Source organism: Canis lupus, chromosome 1 (genome assembly GCF_011100685.1).
Source record: "Canis lupus familiaris isolate Mischka breed German Shepherd chromosome 1, alternate assembly UU_Cfam_GSD_1.0, whole genome shotgun sequence".
Classification (NCBI taxonomy): domain Eukaryota; kingdom Metazoa; phylum Chordata; class Mammalia; order Carnivora; family Canidae; genus Canis; species Canis lupus.
Window position 1 is genome coordinate 115,434,223 of NC_049222.1, and position 16,133 is coordinate 115,450,355.

The 16,133-nt window shown below is 59.5% G+C and overlaps 2 protein-coding genes across 3 annotated transcripts; one reads left to right on the forward strand and one right to left on the reverse strand.

The window, feature by feature from the left end:
• Window positions 1–7: 7 nt before the first annotated feature.
• On the reverse strand, window positions 8–10,743 carry SPRED3 (sprouty related EVH1 domain containing 3). 2 transcript variants are annotated; one of them, XM_038528981.1, is made up of 6 exons: window positions 10,610–10,743; window positions 8,931–9,111; window positions 7,652–7,820; window positions 7,477–7,553; window positions 5,131–5,274; window positions 8–4,379 (listed from the first exon to the last, which is right to left on the reverse strand). In XM_038528981.1, the coding sequence occupies exons 2-6, from the start codon at window positions 9,105–9,107 to the stop codon at window positions 3,714–3,716; spliced, it is 1,233 nt and encodes a 410-aa protein (XP_038384909.1). In that variant the 5' UTR covers window positions 9,108–9,111; window positions 10,610–10,743; the 3' UTR covers window positions 8–3,713. The 2 variants fall into 2 exon arrangements, with proteins under 2 accessions (XP_038384909.1, XP_038384908.1); XM_038528980.1 differs by lacking the exon at window positions 10,610–10,743 and adding an exon at window positions 9,265–9,869.
• Window positions 10,744–12,472: 1,729 nt separating this feature from the next.
• Window positions 12,473–15,606, forward strand: GGN (gametogenetin). The gene is made up of 3 exons (XM_038528993.1): window positions 12,473–14,051; window positions 14,232–14,536; window positions 15,427–15,606. The coding sequence occupies exons 1-3, from the start codon at window positions 12,492–12,494 to the stop codon at window positions 15,542–15,544; spliced, it is 1,983 nt and encodes a 660-aa protein (XP_038384921.1). The 5' UTR covers window positions 12,473–12,491; the 3' UTR covers window positions 15,545–15,606.
• Window positions 15,607–16,133: the final 527 nt, after the last annotated feature.

Consider the following 16,133-nt stretch of genomic DNA (forward strand, 5'->3'; position numbering starts at 1 on the left):
TATCATGGCCTTGATTCTTTTTTTTTTTTTTTTGCAAAGTCTTTATTTAATTATGTGGATTCTATCTTCAAAATAGATCCATTGTCTTGCCCACTTCTCTCTGCCTCCACTGTTCTCACCCTGATCTCATGTGCCCTTGTCTCCTCCTGGACCATCACAGCAGCCTCCTCCCTGCTCCCTACTCACCCGTCCCCATGTCTCTTCCCCACAGGCAACCAGAGGGAATGGGTAAACCGCCTGAGTCAGGTCACAGCCCTCCCACGCATGGAGCTGTCCCGTATCTCCACCTCACTCAGGATGACCACTAAAATCCATGCAATGGTTTGCAAGGACCCACAGATCTGCCCTGTCACCTCTCTGCCCTCAGTATCCTCCTCCTGGCTTCCTCTTCTCCAGACATTCACACCCTTGAGGTCCCTCAGAATTACCTAGACATGCTTCTCCCTCAGGGCCTTGCCTGGACGGTTCCCCTTTACCTAGAATGTTCCTCCCGCAGACATCCATGGACCCCCTCGCCTCATTTAAGGCTTTACTCGAATGCCAGCTGCTCAATGAGGCCTCCTGGAGACCCTAGCTAAAAATGACTATCCCACATCTCCACTCAGCTTTTCCCTATAGTACATATCCTTTCTAACGTGTCCTTTATTATCTCCTTCCCTATAAAGTTCATAAGCTGTTCGTGGGAAAGGATTTTTGTCTGCTCTGTTCACTGCTTTATCCTGGGTGCTGAGAAACGGGGCTGGCATATAATGGGTGTTCAGTAAGTGTACTTGAGTGACTGAATGTATAAAACTCAGCTGGAGGGTCTGCTTGGGACTAAAGGATCTGAAGGAGAAAGGACGAATTGGGTAGCAGACTGTTCTGCTGATTCAGAAAGGTGAGGGGATGGGGAGCACCAATGTGAATAAAGGACACAGGCTGAGACTTTGTCACAGACATTTCTTGGAGCGAATATCTCATGCCCCCTCCCCAATGACAAGGCTGGGTCTTTGGCCCCCATCCTCCCCCGCCACGGCAGCCTGCACTGACGATAACAATATTGAGGTCACAGACTGGCTTGGAATCAAGATCAGGAAGATAAATATCGGGGTGCCTCCCCCAAGTCTGGGGGCCAAGCATCCAATCTGAGGGGCAAGCAGCTGGGAAATTGGGCCTGGGGGCTCCAGGGTCTGAGGTCTTCCTGGCTCCCAGGGTCAGCCCTCCATGCACCCCTGATTTGGGGGTGATGAAGAGTAATCATGGATCAGAGGTGGGTATCAGCAGGGAGCAGGACTGGGGGACCTGGGAGAGGCGGTGCTGGGAGGTGGGGGCCGGGGGAACCTTCCCCAGCTCCCACCGCTTCATCCGCAGATCCCACAGCACCTTACAGCACTCTGGTCCCCGTCCCACCCCTCCCCAAAACGAGGTAGGTTAAGAATGGAGCTTCCCCCCGCCCACCACGGAAGGGAGGAGACCGAGGCACAGAGAGGGGGATGGGGACCCAGGCTGCCCCAGCCCCCTGGTCCCTCCGCCCTCAGCTCTGGTGGGTCTGACAGTGACGAGAGCTGGGCAGAGTGGGGATGGGAGGGACATCCCCCTTTTCTCTCACCCATCCCAGGGTCTGGTTGGGAGAGCGGAATCTCACAGGTTCCGGATGTAATAAATAGTTAATAATTTAAAGGAAGTGACAGAAGGATCTAGCCCTCTGACCCCCTTGACCTATCCCTTGAACCCCTACAAGGCCATCCAAGTCTGGGTAATGAAGAAAGGTAAGTGCACATTTCCAGATGCTTGGGACCACGTGCAGGTCCCAAGCCCATACAGCATTGAGATTGTCTTTCTCCAAGACATTGATCCTCCACTTCAGGCCATCAGATCTGAGGTACCCTGAAAGTCCCCTTCCATTCAGGGAAAAGAGACTGTGGCATCACAGAGGGCCATGAAACCGGCTTTCAAACCCCCAACTCTGAGATGGAAGGGAAGGGGTTAACAGGGCCGAACATAAAAAGCTTGGACTAGGAGGCTGGGGCTTAAGGGCTTGGGGCAGAGTGCAAGAGGGGCGTGTGTGTGTGTGTGTGTGTGTGTGTGTGTGTGTGTAGAGCCACAGCTAGCCTAAAAAGTGACTCCGTGCACAGTGCAGCCAGCAGAGTGCGGTGTGAATTCCAGCCACACCCCCACCTTGACTGTGTGTCTTTGCTTAGTAAACAGCCTGCACAATCATCTAGGACAGTGCCAGGTCCTAGAAATGGGAATGGGGGAGATCTGGGGTAGTCCTGGAATCCAGAAACATGAGCTCAAAATGATGTTTGTTTGTTTTTGTACCCGAGTAAAAAACCCGAGTAATTTTGTGAGATGCTGGGGGCTTGGGCTGGGGCTTGAATTCAGAGGTCTGGGACCTTGGGGTTTCAGGGGCTTATGGCCAGTAGGATTCAAGGGCAGCAAGTCTCCGGGAATATCAGCCTTAAGAGATTTAAGTCCAAAGAATCTGGGATCTGAAGGTGCTATGGTCCTGGAGCACCTCAGTTCCATCTTGTATGGAGGGGCCAAGGTCTTGAGTCAGGGACAATCCCAATGTTGTATAGGCTTAAGCCCTGAATTTGAGGGACCGATGGCACCTTGGGGTCTTGGAACTGGTACTCCCAAAGTACTTCCGGGTCATTCAGGAGCTGGGGGCCGTGGGGTGAGAGGTCTGGGTTGCCATGAACATCCCATCACCTGGGAGCTGGGCTTCCAGCTTTTATAGGGGATTGGGGATCTATGGGTACAAAGCAGCCAAAGATTCCAGGCCATTCTGGGGCTTGAAATCCCAAGTCTAAGGGGTTTTGAAAGAGGGTTATCTGAGGACTTGAGACCAGTGTCTTGGGCCCTAATATATTGGTGGCCTTCGGTACTACATCTGGGAGTACTAGGCACCTCAGAGTCCTATATGTGAGATCCAAAGTTCTGGGAACACTGGTCTGGGGTGGGTGGGTCTACACTCCTTGGCTCCCAGAGCATCTTGGGAGTGTGACATCTAGAGTTTGGTTGGGGCATAGATGGAGGCTCTGAGATGGGTCTCCCAAGTCATTTTGGTCAGAGGACATCTGTTTGGGCATACCTAAGGACTCAGGGCATCTCAAGAGGGTTTGGTGCCTCAGGGTCCTGGGGGCTACAAGAATACCGCAGATATGGGTGCCCCAAGTTTTAGGTGAGCATTCAGGGACCATTTGGGGTGAATCTGGGTTCTATGGTCTCAAGATCTAATTGTATGCAGGAATAATTGTATGCAGGCAGGGTCAGGTATTGGCAACTCCTGACTAACTCCGGAACTGTAGTCTGAGGGTTCATGGTGTCAGGCATGACCGGGTCTGGGTTGGTTATTTGAACAGGGAGTCGGGGGGCCCGGCCCTGTGACTCTCAGGGATACATGTGCTCCCCGGCCTGCCTGAGGTGAAGAGTCTGGGGATGCCTGGAGTCTCCTTAGTCTAGGTCAGGGAGGGGGTGGTGGCAGGATGGGGATGCCAGAACTCAGGATGCCTGGAACCTCTTGGACAGACATCCCAATGAAGCTGGGTCTGGGTTCTCTCAGTCCTAGATTTGGGGTCCAGGTTCCAGGTCTGGGGTCTCTCAATCCAAACTCAAGCTCCAAGTTCCGGGTGTGCCTAGGTTTGGGTTTGGGGGTCCGAGCGGAGTCCAGGGTCCTGGGCCCTCAATTTGGGGTCCTCGGTGCAGCTACCGGACCCACCAGGCAGTCCTCACCGCGCCGCCTCCTCGTGGCGCCCCCCGCAGCCTGCGCAGCCGCACCGCGCCGCGACCCAGTGGCAGGCGCGCAGGGGCGCATAGCAGCAGAGGCAGGGCACGGCCAGGGAGAGCGCGGCCAGCGCGGCCCAGCGCGCGGCGGGGCGCGGGTGGCCCGGCTCGCAGGCGCACGGGTCCGAGAAGTCGCCCTCGGCGTCCGACAGGCAGTGGTAGAGCAAGCTCTCGGCGCACCACAGGCAGCTGAGCCGGCGCACCAGCAGGCGACCCGGGTCCGGGGCCTCGGCGCAGCGGCCCCCGCGCCCGTCGGCCCGGCGGCGGAAGAGCGCCCGGCAGTGCACGCAGCGCGCCGCCTCCTCCGCCTCGGGGGAGGCCTTGGCGGGCGCAGGGGCAGGCCCGGGGCCCGGGGGTGGGCGAGCGGGGGGCGCTGGGGGCGCAGCCTCGGCGAGAGGGGCGGGTAGCGCGGCGGGGGGCCCCAGCGCTGCGCCCCTCAACGCGCCGGTCTTGGCGAAGCGCACGACGCAGGTGGACAGGGCGAGGGGCGCGGGCGGCCCGGCGCGCCGGTAATCCTCATAGCCACGGCCGCCCCAGCCCGGGCCCCCTGCCCCGGCCAGGGGCTCTGAGGGCTCCGGAATCCCCGTGAACGGTAGGAGCGGAGGGTAGCTCTGTGGGACGAAGGGACAGGAGAACAGGTTAGCAGGGTCCGTGAACCCCCACACTCCACCGCAATGCATCCCAGTCTCGGAAGGCTCGAGACCCAGCCTTCAGGCCCCGTGCGTCCTAGGACGCTGTGCTGGGATCCTGAGTGCCTGCGTCTGGCACTCGGGCTTCTAAGCCCCCGGCCCACTCCTCTCCAATCCAAGAATAGACCGAAGAATCCAGGCACCAAGCCCTCTCCTTAAGGACCCGGTGATCCAGGCTCTCAGTCCTGTCCGCTCTCAAGACGCAAGAAGTCCCAGCATCCAGTACCCTCTACCCCCAAATCTGGGAGCTCTGCACCCCTTCAGGACGCAGGAGTCCAGTCCCCAAGGAGCCTTAACTCCTTTAGAGCCCATGCCCCTCCTAATGAATTAAGCAGTCTAAGGAACCCCTTCCACGAGCATGAAAAACTCCCTAATATGAAGCATTGTCCAAGTCGTCCCCCAAACCCCTCTGCATTCGGAACTCAGAACTTTCCACAATCTCCCTGAGCGCTGGAGACGCGGGAAGCCCTCACCAACCCTCCGAGGAACTGGAGTCCCCAAGCACCGTCCTGACCACCACGGCCTTGAATTCCAGCCAGCCTCTAGGATCTGTTTGTGGTTTCTGGCCCTTCTGGGGTCTCAGCTCTCCCCTGCTTCGGGGCCCCGGCACCCTGCCCCCACTTCACCCGGAGGCCCCCCAGCCCCGACGCCCGTGGGAGGTGGGAGGTCGCACCTGCGCGGAGGAGCGGCGGCGCTGGGGGGACGTAGCCGGCCCGAAGCCAGAAGCGGACTCCACGGTGATGATAGTGGCCGCCGCGGTGGTGGGAGGCGTCTCCTGGCGGCTGTGACTGGAGGAGGACTCGCTGTCCACGTGGGACTGGGGGAGAGTGGCGGCCTCAGAGCCGGACCCGGGCACAGCCGATGCCCTCACATAGACCCCCTCCCGTGGCGAGCGAGGGCTCTGCGGCCAGACAGGCCTCGGGGCAAGCCCCGGCTCTGCCACTGACTGCTTGTGTGACCTCCGGCAAGTGACCTCATCTCTTTGAGCCTCAGTTTCCTTCTCTGTAAAATGGGGATCATAATAATGTCTATTCATAAGGATGTGGTTAGGACCCACTGTCAAGGGCGTAACACAATGCCTGAAGTACAGGAAGAGTTGGAAATGGTTCTTTTTTTTTATTATTGGACCCCCTCTTCTTCTCTGCTCAGCTGGCTAACCTACAGAACATCAAACTAGCTTTCTCCCTTCTCAGAAGCCCTCTCGGGGGAGGGGGGGTGAGCACCGAACTTTGGCCCAGGTCCTGGGAATGAGTCTTGCATTGGGCTCTGCCCAGAGAGCCTGCTTCTCCCTCTGCCTATGTCTCTGCCTCTCTCTCTGTGTCTCCTATAAATTAATAAATAAAATATTTAAAAAAAAGAAGAAGAAGAAGCCCTCTCCCTTGGCCAGACAGCCACGGTCCTGACTCATTCCCACCACCACACCTTCACTGGGGCAATTCCACCCACCAGGAAGAGGTTCCTTCCCATCCAAACCAACAGTCCTTTACACACTGAAACATCACTTCTCAGACACTTGGTTTCTTTTCTGTAACTTCGGGGGTCATTCTGATTTCATCCATTTGCTATCTTCAGTAAACATTCATTGAGCACCAACGACATGCCAGGCTCACAAAGGCCATTGTGAGGATGTAAGATGGAGCATGGAAAGTACGGCATCCTTCTTGAGGAAGCATGAAATGTGTGGGACCTGTCTCCACGGATCTCTGTAGCCCCACCCACATCTCCCATTACCCTGCGATTCCCGCTTTTCTGCCCGGGAACCAGTTTCATTCTTCTAAGTCTCAGCAACTCCCACTGTTCCCAGCAAATGCCAAATCGCCTCTGACATTATGTGCATTTATTCATTCAATAAATTTATTCAACACATATTTACTGAACACTCACTGTATACCAGGCACTGTTTTAGGCATTGGAGATGCATCAAGAAAGCAATAAAAAGATCCTTGCCCTCCTGGAGCTGGCATTCTAGCACAGGAGACAGGCAATAAACTAACAGATAAGAAAACTGTCTATATAGAAAGGAAATTAGGAAACTATCTTAGAAGATGAATAATTAGAACAGGATAGGGAGCATCGGGAGATCACAGTTTTGAACAGCTTACTCAGCAAGGGCCTCGCTGAAAGGGTGATATGTGTATAAAACCCAGAAGGGGGTGAGCCACGTGGAAATCTGAGGAAGAGTATTCCAAAACAGAAGGAAGCCCAGTGCAAAAGCCCTGAGATAGAACTGCCTGCCGTGTTTGAATAACAATGAGGAGGCTAGTGAGGCTGGAGCAGAGTGAGCAAAAAGGAGAACAGGGGGCCAAATGGTAGGGGACCTTATATGCTTTGTCCTTTACCCTGAGTGAGATGGACCCCTGGACGGACTGAGTGGAGGGATGGTCATGATCTGACTTAGATGTCAATAGGGTCCCTCTGGCTACGTGTAGGGAACTTCCAGACAGTAGGGAGTAGGAGGAGGGGGGCAGTTGACAATAACTGAGATGCTCCAGTTGGGAGATGGGGTTGGACAGTACCAGGTTTGGAAGGGGATTCTAATCATTTTGAAAATGAAGCCAACATTTGATGATGGATTGGATGAGGAGCATAAAAAAGGAAAAACATCAAGGATGACTTCAAGGTTGCGACCCTGAGGAACTAGAAGGATGGGCTGGTCATTAATTTGTTCACTCTAAAAGGTATAGCTTATCTTTTATTTTATTTTTAAATTTTCTGCCTTCCCACACTAGAATAGAAGCTCCATGAGGAGAGGGACTTTGTTTGGTTCACTGATGTATCCCCAATGCCCAAAACACTACTTATTTGAAGGTGCTCAATAAATACTCTGGGATGAATGTGTGACCCACCACATAACAGGAAAACTAGGATAACTGGCATTAAGTTGACACCAATAGTTTGGGCCCAAATCTGTGTCCCCAGCATGTGGCGTGGTGCCTGATACACAAGAGATGCTCAAGAATGTTTGGAGAATGGAAACAGACCCCGGCCCTCCCAGCAGAGCTGTATCCTGGAGACTCACCGTCAGAGGGCAGGGAGTCTCTGCAGTGTCCTGGGAAGGGGAGGAGGAAGAGGAGGAGGAAGAGGGCGTAAGCGAGCCTGGGGCAGGGAGAGAGGCAGACAGTGAGTCCCCTGGGCCCCTGCCCCCCTCCCACCCCTCCACCCCATCCTCCAGTGCCCGCCATCCAGCCACTTACCTCGCCCCAGCGCAGCCAGTGCGGCCAGCAGGCTCTTCTGGAACTCATCAGCCTCTGCAGGGCTCTGGAACGTCAGTCCAAACTTGCAGTCACCCAGGCTCCAGTGATGAAAAATGGGGTTCACTTTGTTGTAAACCAAGCCTGGCCTCAGGGTACACTCCAAGGTGGTCTGAGAGGGCAGGAGGGGGACCAGGTCAGACACCCCCTACCAGCCATGCTGGTGACTTCCTGTCAACCCTCAGCGTATCTGCATACCTCAGTATCCCACAAACTTCATTTGTCAATCCTAGGTGTACCCCTGAACCCTGGTCAACACCCAACACCACTCCCCAATTTTTTTGAGCACACCTCTGATACCCTCAATATTTCCCCCAAGCCCCTTGATCCCTATATTTTCCATATCCCCTTCTGATAACCCAGTGTCCCTCCTTTTGGCTCGATATTCCCCGAACTATCCTGAACAGCACAAAATATTACACCTAATCTCCTTCTGATGCCCCAATAACATCCCAAAATGCTACCCCCAAATTCTTATCAAACTCCCATAGATTTTCCCCTCGGATGCTGGTGAACACCCTAGATGTTTCCTTATATCCTCGCCCAATATCACCATGTATCTTCACACCATTTCAAACCCCCCTACATTGTTCCTTCTGACCCCTGCTCTGAGATGCAACCCGACCCCCAAGCCTTTTCAAACAATCCAAGTCTTTCTACTACATCCCTAGCTGAAGCCTCAACGTTGTCCTTCTACATCATTCCAGGCAGCCTCGAATATTCCTGCTGAACCCACATTCAGGATTATAAACTCTGTCTGACACATCCAGACGGTCCCCCACCAAATGCCTCCATATATACTTAGAGCAGACAGGGGCTGGTGGTGTAGGGCCTCCTGGTAAGGATCTCTGAGCAAGATGGAGCCACAGAAGGGTTCTGAGCAGAGGGAGGGACATGATCTGAGTCAGGTGTTAGCAGGGCCCCTGTGGAACAGACTGAGGTTGGGGGGGGACAGAGCAGGAGCATGGCAAAACCTGTGAGGAGGCTGCTGTGACAGTCGTCCATCAGGCCACGACAGTGAACAGGAGCTGCTTGATACCCCAGATATTCTCAAAGCTCCCAGTTGTTCTCCGTAACACAGATAGACACTTCCAAACTACATCCCACACCCCGATGGACTGTGGGCTGGGAGATGACCTGACCTCATCATCTCTGCACTCCCAGCCCCATCCCCTTACTTCCCCACGCCCCCACCCTACCCCCACGCCCCAGGGTGGCTCACTTTCTGGTCCCGAAGGCGCTCCCCGTGGATGACGTAGTGCCCCTGGCGGGCCCCCCCCTCGGGCCTGGCCCCTCGGACCCGACAAACGCTCACCTGGCTGAGGCCCCCGCCCCCCACAGGCAGCCAGCCCCCACTGGAGTCATCTCGGGCCATCACCACGGCTCGGACCTGAACCATGTACCTGGAGGGGGTGGGGAGACAGGCACAACACAGTCAGTGGGCTCCGGCCCTGCTCTCCTGTCCAGTGTGCCCTCAACCCTCATCTCCCCTCTTCATCCCTCACATCTGGCTCCGCTGCGGCCTCGGGCACCGGTTTTCACTTTCTCTTACATACCTGCCTGCTCCCTCATGCCCACCTTCTTCCAGCATGGCTTCTTTCTTCCTCATGCCACCTCTTTTCTCCCGTGCCTACCTTCTCCACATCTACCTCTCCTCTCCATACCCACCTTCGTCTCTTTCCCCATCATTCCCATCCTGACCCCCACAGCCTCGGTTTTCCACTTCCCTTCCCCCTCCGGCTCTTCCCCTACCAACCCAGTCTCCTTCCCTTCCCTCAGCACATTCCCACAGCCCCACCCATCGTTCCCCCTCACAGCTGGGTGCCTGCGCATATGTATTTTCTTAGAGCCCATCAACTCAGCTCCAGATCCCCCCTACACTGCCTCCACACTCTGCCGCCCAGGCCACTGGCTGGGTGAGAAACCCAGGCTCTCTTCCCCCCACCCCTTCCCGGATTTATGAATGAGACCGGATGCAAAGCTCACTGAGTCACCCAGCAACGGGAGATGGGCAGGGAGCAGGGAGAGAACCAGAAATGGCCAGAGAGAGGCCGAAAGGGAGATGGAGGCAGAAGAAGCCAGAAACGGGCGACCGAGACACAACCAGAGCGCATTTCATTCACAAAAATCAAGCCTGCTCCCTCAGGTCCCAGCCGAGGGAAGGCAAGGGGGAGAGATTGAGGGGAGGTGGAGAATTGATCCCTCCTCCTCCCCCTCCCCGCCCCAGCATCCTTCAGAACCATCTTACCCCGCCCCCCAGCTCAGGGGACGTAGCCCTCCGCCCAGTAACCGGGATCAGCGTCCAGCCCCTCACTACCACCTAGCGCAGGGACCCTGGCGTCTCAACCTTAGGGACCCAGGCAACGAGCTCTAGCCCCTTCCCCCCACCTGCAGGCTGCCGGTTTTCCCCGGCCCATCGGGAGGGGAAGGGGCGGTCGCAGCGCCCCCAGCCCCCTTTTCTCAATGGGATGGGATTTTGTGAATGAGCAGTCACGTGATGCTGCTTCCTTTGTCCGCCCGCCTCCCCCGACAACAGGTGAAGCAGAGAAAGAGGGCAGGGGTCCCCCAGGGCCTAGCTGGGATGGGACGCCGGGATTTCTGGATGCCCTATGCTCCCCGCACATCTGTTTCCCTGGGGGAGTGGTCCCCAGAGTTCCTCAGTGGTGGGGGTCCAGTTCGGAATTTTATGAATGGGGCGTCCTCGGAGAAGTGCAGGCCCCCAAATGGAGACTGGTACCCCAAATGGCTGCCGCGCAGTTTGGGGGCCCCCAACCCCTTGTCCTTCCAGCCGCGGTCTGGGGGGCGCCCCGGTGGGCAGGAGGCGCAGCGCGGTCCTGGCCGCCCCCTCACCAGGACCGGCAGTCTGTCAGCCCCCGCCCCCTCGCCCCCCTTGGCACCTGCCTGGGAGGCTCCGGCCGGGCTCCGAGCGGCGGCGACTTGGCCTCCTCCTCCTCCTCCTCCTCCTGTTCGCTCCGGCTCCCTCGCTGGCTCCGGCGGCGCTAGAGACGGGCACCGGGAGCCGGGGCGACGGGGGAGGGAGGGGGAACCTGGAAGATGGGTGAGGGGGAGGGGGCGGCTTGGGGGAGGGGTAAGCGCGAGGCGGGCGTACTTGCCCGCTGGGTCCTAGAGCCCGTCACGGCTCCAGAAAACAGCCCCCCAGCCCCCATTTTCTCAGGATCCAGAAAGGATCCCCCACTTTCCCACCCATCCGCGTCATTGATCCCTGAGGATGCGGGTAAGGGTTCGGGACATGGCCTGGTGTCAGGGTTCTAAAGAGGTGAGGGTCTTCGCTTTGGGTCCTAAATGGGAGGAGCTGAGTACCTGGTAGGGTTCGAAAAGGGGTGGGGCGAGAAGGGAGCCTTCGCAAGGGGGCGGGGTCGGAGGGCCCGGGGAAGGAGAGTCGGCGAGGACGCCGAGGGCGCGGACTGGCGCTTGCGTCATGGAAGGGGCGGATCCACGGCGGATGGGCCTTCTAGGCAGGCCCGAGGAAGGAGAGGGTCTCGGGAAGAGATGTTGTGGGGTCTTAAAAGGGTGGAGTTTAGAAGTAAATTGTTTTATGGGCGGGGCACATGAGAGGGCCGGAGGGAGGAGCTACGCGGCAGCGTTCGTAACGGGCGGAGCTTCGGGGGAGGGGCTAAGGACGAGGGGCGGAGCATCTCGTAAAGGGGCGGGGCTAAGGGTAACATTCTGAAGGGGTGGGGCCTGGGCCTGCACGGCCTTGGGGGCGGGGAAGAGGACGTCGGAATATTTCAAAGGAAGATCCAGGTTCGTAAGGGGCCCGCCTCTCGTAGGCTCACGGGAGGGCGGGGCCTCGAGCCCGGGGGCGGGGCCTAGGTCTCGGGTCCGCCCCCGCTGTCTCGCCCACTTGCCACCACCCGCTTCACCCCCGTTCTTTTCGGTTATTTTCTGCTACGGCCGTTCCCCGCCCTGCCCTGGGCCCAGGGGGCCGCGGTCTGAACTTTGGTCTGCTGGAGGAGTCGGTGAGTGGGAACCCCTGGGCGAAGGCGGGGCCAGGGCGGAGTTGGAGAAAGGGGTGGGGCCTGAGTGTTGAAGCCGGCCGGTAGACCAGGAGCCGGACAAGTTTAGGAGTGAGGCCCGAAGATCTGCCGCTGCCTGGGAAGAGGGCGAGACTCAAATGATCGACACAGAGAGAGGGACCGTTGGGTTGGAGGTGAGGACTGAAGGGTTAGCCAGACAAGAATACCGCGGAGGCGGGGCTAGATCTGGGGCGGGCGATGAGGCCCGGTACCGACAATCGCGGGCGGGACCGGACAGCAGGGGCGGGGCCTGGGCCTCCCGAGCCAGGTTGGAAGATCCCGAAAGAGGTTTGAACCCCTTGCGGGCCTCATAGGTTACTGAGCACAATCATCATGAGTGATGTGGCCCGAGTGACAGGAAAGCGGGCAACCCTTGCGTCTTGGGGCCTCAAGACCGGGGTTATGGTCCAAGTGTAGGGACAAGCCGGGGAGGGGTGAGGGGACAGGGACCAACTTAGTACACTGAGGATGGATGTAGCCTAAGTGTCTGAACAGCAGCTGAATGGGGCCATGAGGGAGGAGGCATGACAGTCGCTGAATGGGGCCGTGGGGAAGAACGCTTGAGCCTCAAGAGTCAGGGAACAGGAATGCGGATAGCGACTAGTGCCTCGGTGGATCTTGGAACACAGGGGCGGGGCGGGGTGGACCGGTAGGACCAAATACCGCCAGCCTCGTGGAGTCCCCATAGTTTAGGCAGGTTGACTGGCCCAAGTTTTTCTGACCACAGTCCCCGACCTCCGTCAGAAATGGGGAACGTGCAGTCGGAGCCGTCCGCGGGCGGGGGCTCCCGAAAAGAGCAGGCCTCGGACCGCTCCTCTGACTCCCGCCGGACGTCCCTGGTGGAGCCCGAGGTGACCCCCTCCTCCCCGGCCATGCGCCTGGCTCGCGGGCTGGGCGTCTGGTTCCCTGGCAGCTCCGCGCACCCGGGAATCCTGGTACCCCCGGAGCCCCAGGCCTTAGAACTGCCCTCGCCAGCGACGCCCCTTTCAGAGGCGGCGGCTGCGGCCGCGATCCCCACACAACCCCCGCCCCCCGTGGGGCCCCTGCTGCCCGCGCCGTCTAAGTGGCGAAAACCCATGGGCACTCCGGTGCCTCGGGTCCGCGGTCTGCTGGAGGCGAGCCATCGCGGCCAGGGCGATCCTCCGAGCCTCCGTCCGCTGCCGCCGCCGCCCCGGCAACTACCTGGAGAGGACCCCAACTCCGTCCCGAGGGCCCCTTCCCCTACTCCGCCACGCTTGGAGCCGCGGAAGCCGCCACCACCGCCACCTTCCGACCGGCAGCACCCGGACCACAGAATCACTCCTGCTCTGGCCACAGGCGCCACACCCCCCGCAGAAAGCCAGGTCGGGTACTGCGGCCAGGGCCAGACGGCCGGCGGAGCCCGCAGGGGGGCCCTTCCCCAAGCGGGCGAGGGCGAGACGGCCCGGCCTGCGGTGTCCGAGTCCGGCCTGAGCCTGCTGTGCAAAGTCACCTTCAAGTCGGGGCCCATGTTGGCCCCTCCGGCAGCCTCGAGTTCCCTGGCGGCAGCCTCGAGTTCCCTGGCGGCCAAAGCCTCGCTGGGGGGCGGCGGAGGACTCTTCGCTGCCGCCCCGGGTTCCATCTCTTACGCTGAGGTCCTGAAGCAGGGGCCCCTGGCTCCCGGGGCCGCGCGACCCTCGGGCGAGGTCCCTCGGGGGACTCAGGAAGCAGAAGGCGGTGATGGAGACGGCGAGGGGTGTTCTGGACCCCCCTCGGCGCCTGTGTCCCACGCCAGGGCCCTACCGCCGCCACCCTACACCACTTTTCCAGGCTCGAAGCCCAAATTTGACTGGGTGAGCCCTCCCGACGTCCCTGAGCGCCACTTCCGCTTCAACGGAGCCGGTGGCGGTGTCGGGGTGCCCCGACGGCGCGCGGCCGCGCTCTCAGGGCCCTGGGGCTCCCCACCGCCTCCGCCAGGACACACGCACCCAGCCCCCGGGCCCCGGAGGCCCGCACCGGCCCTGCTGGCGCCGCCTATGTTCATCTTCCCGGCGCCCACCAACGGCGAGCAAGAGAGCCCCGGGCCCGGACGCCCACAGGAGTTGCCGCCCCCGCCGCCGCCCCCGCCGCCGCCCGCGCCGCCGCCGACACCGCAGCCGCGGGTGCTCCAGTCCACGCCGCTCCCCGTGGCCCGCCCTCCCACCCCACACCCGGGCCACTCGAAGTCGGCTCTGGCCCCCGCCCCAGCTCCCACTCTGCCCCTTGCCTTGGCTGCCGACCAGGCCCCCGCCCCGGCCCCGGCCCCGGCCCCCGCCCCGGCCCCGGCCATGGCTCCGGCCCCCACCCCGGCTCCGGCCCCGGCCCCGGCCCAGGCCCCGGCCCCGGCCCCGGCCTCGGCCCCGGCCCCGGCCCCGGCCCCGGCTCCGGCCCCCGCCCCGGCCCCCGCCCCGGCCCCCGCCCCGGCCTCGGCTCCGGCCCCCGCCCCGGCCCCGGCCGCGGCCCCGGCTCCAGCTCCCACCACAGCGGAGCCACCGCTGCCCGCGCCCGCACCCATCAAGGCCCGCACGCGCAGGAGCAAGGGCCCCCGCGCAGCCCGAGGCGCGACCCGTGAGGACGGCGCACCCGGAGACGGTCCTCGCGAACGTACTGCAGCTACCGTGACTGACAGTGGCGATGGAGGGGGTGGTGGCGGCGGGGCTCCTCCAGTGGGGATGGTTAATGCGGGCACCAGGCGCCACTGGCCGCCCTTCCAGGTGCTTAACTCTTGTCCCTGCAAGTGTTACTGCCGCCACCAGCCACGTCATCGCCGTCTACCACGCAACGTGTCTGCCTGGTGAGGGGAGGTCGTCGGGAGTAGGGAGGGGAGGGTATACCCCTGCAAGTCCTGAACCGACCTTCCCCGGGTAGAGTCCCATTCAGCCCTTGGGCGTCCTGACCCCAGCTGACCCTCCACCGTTTCCTTGGCTGTTATCTCAAACCCAGCTGAGCTCCAATCCTTCAGGATCAAGAGAAAACCCTGACCAGGGACAGGGAACACCCTGGTCCAGCCTCTTGGTATATAGATCTCCAAGCTGACTCCTGACCCTGTGACCTTCTGGAGTCATCAGGAAAGCTGGTGCCAGCTGGCCTGACACTATTCACAGCCTTAACCCTGTCCCTGAGGGCACCAAGGACCACATCCCATGCTTTTCAGGGACAGTAGAGATGAACACATACCTCCAACAAAGTCCCTGGCCTAGCCCTTTACACTCCTGACCCCTCCAGCCTTCTCTGACTCTGGATTCCAGAGCTTTGGCAGCCAGAGGCCACTGATGCAACAGTCCCTGTGCAGCAGAGGCTATACCTGAGTCCTCAGATCCAAAGATAGTGCACCCTTCAGTTACACCCTCTCCCCTGTATCTACACACAAGCACGTGCACACACAGAAATCTCAATCTGGTCACCAGGGTCCATCTGACCTTGGCTCCCAGATTCTGAATCACTAAGAGACCCTCTGCTCTGTGCTCCTTGGGGGTTCAATAAGGGTGGGGGTAAGGGGGATACAGGACACAGACCCCACCAACCCTTAGCCCCCTTTCCTAAATGTAAGTGGGTACAGCCCTGCCCTAGGCTGCCTCTGTGATATCTACACGTGGCCCCTCATATAGATGGGGAAGCCGACACCTAGATGGGGTAAGGGCTCAGCCACTCGGCCAAGTCCAGCTGATTCTACCCTCCCCCTAGGCTGAGCACGCCCACCAACCACCTGAGTGAGCCACCCTGGGTTGCCACCATCAAGCTGGCCGGCTCCCTGGTGGCCGGGCTGGAGCACTACGACTTGCAGGCCACCCATTCCAACTGAGTGCAGTCTGCTCAGCGCCCCCTGCCTCCCCCTTGACAATAAAATAACCATCCAGATGTCTACTGGTTAGTCACTTGCTTAGGGTTGAATGGAGGGGGTGGGCTAGGGCAGAGGTCTCTATGAAAGCACTTCTTGGATACAGTTAAGGAGGCTGGACCCAGAAGAGCATAACAGAGGTCCCATTTATCCAGTACCTGGACTGACAGGCCCAGGGGTGAGTCTCATTACCCTTAGTAACGTCAGCCCAAATGCTGAGCCAAGCTGACGCCAAGCTGAGCTGTTAGCACAGATCCTTCTGGGGAGCAGGGGTGATCATTCCTTCTACAACAGGTGTGGAAACGGACCCTGTAAGACTTGGTTGAAAATCCCACATCCCACAAATGGCTCAGCCAGATCTGGACTCTGCCTTAAATACCTTCTGGAGAACTTCAAGGCAGGAAGCACAAGCGGGGGGTGGTGCAGGAGAGAGGAAGTTACAGCATTGTCTCAGGAAGGCTGGGAATCAGGGCAAGCCCATGCCAGGGCCCACAACTCCCGTTCCAGAGTTCTCAAACTGGTAGCCCACAGAACCACAGGGTTCCATTTCACA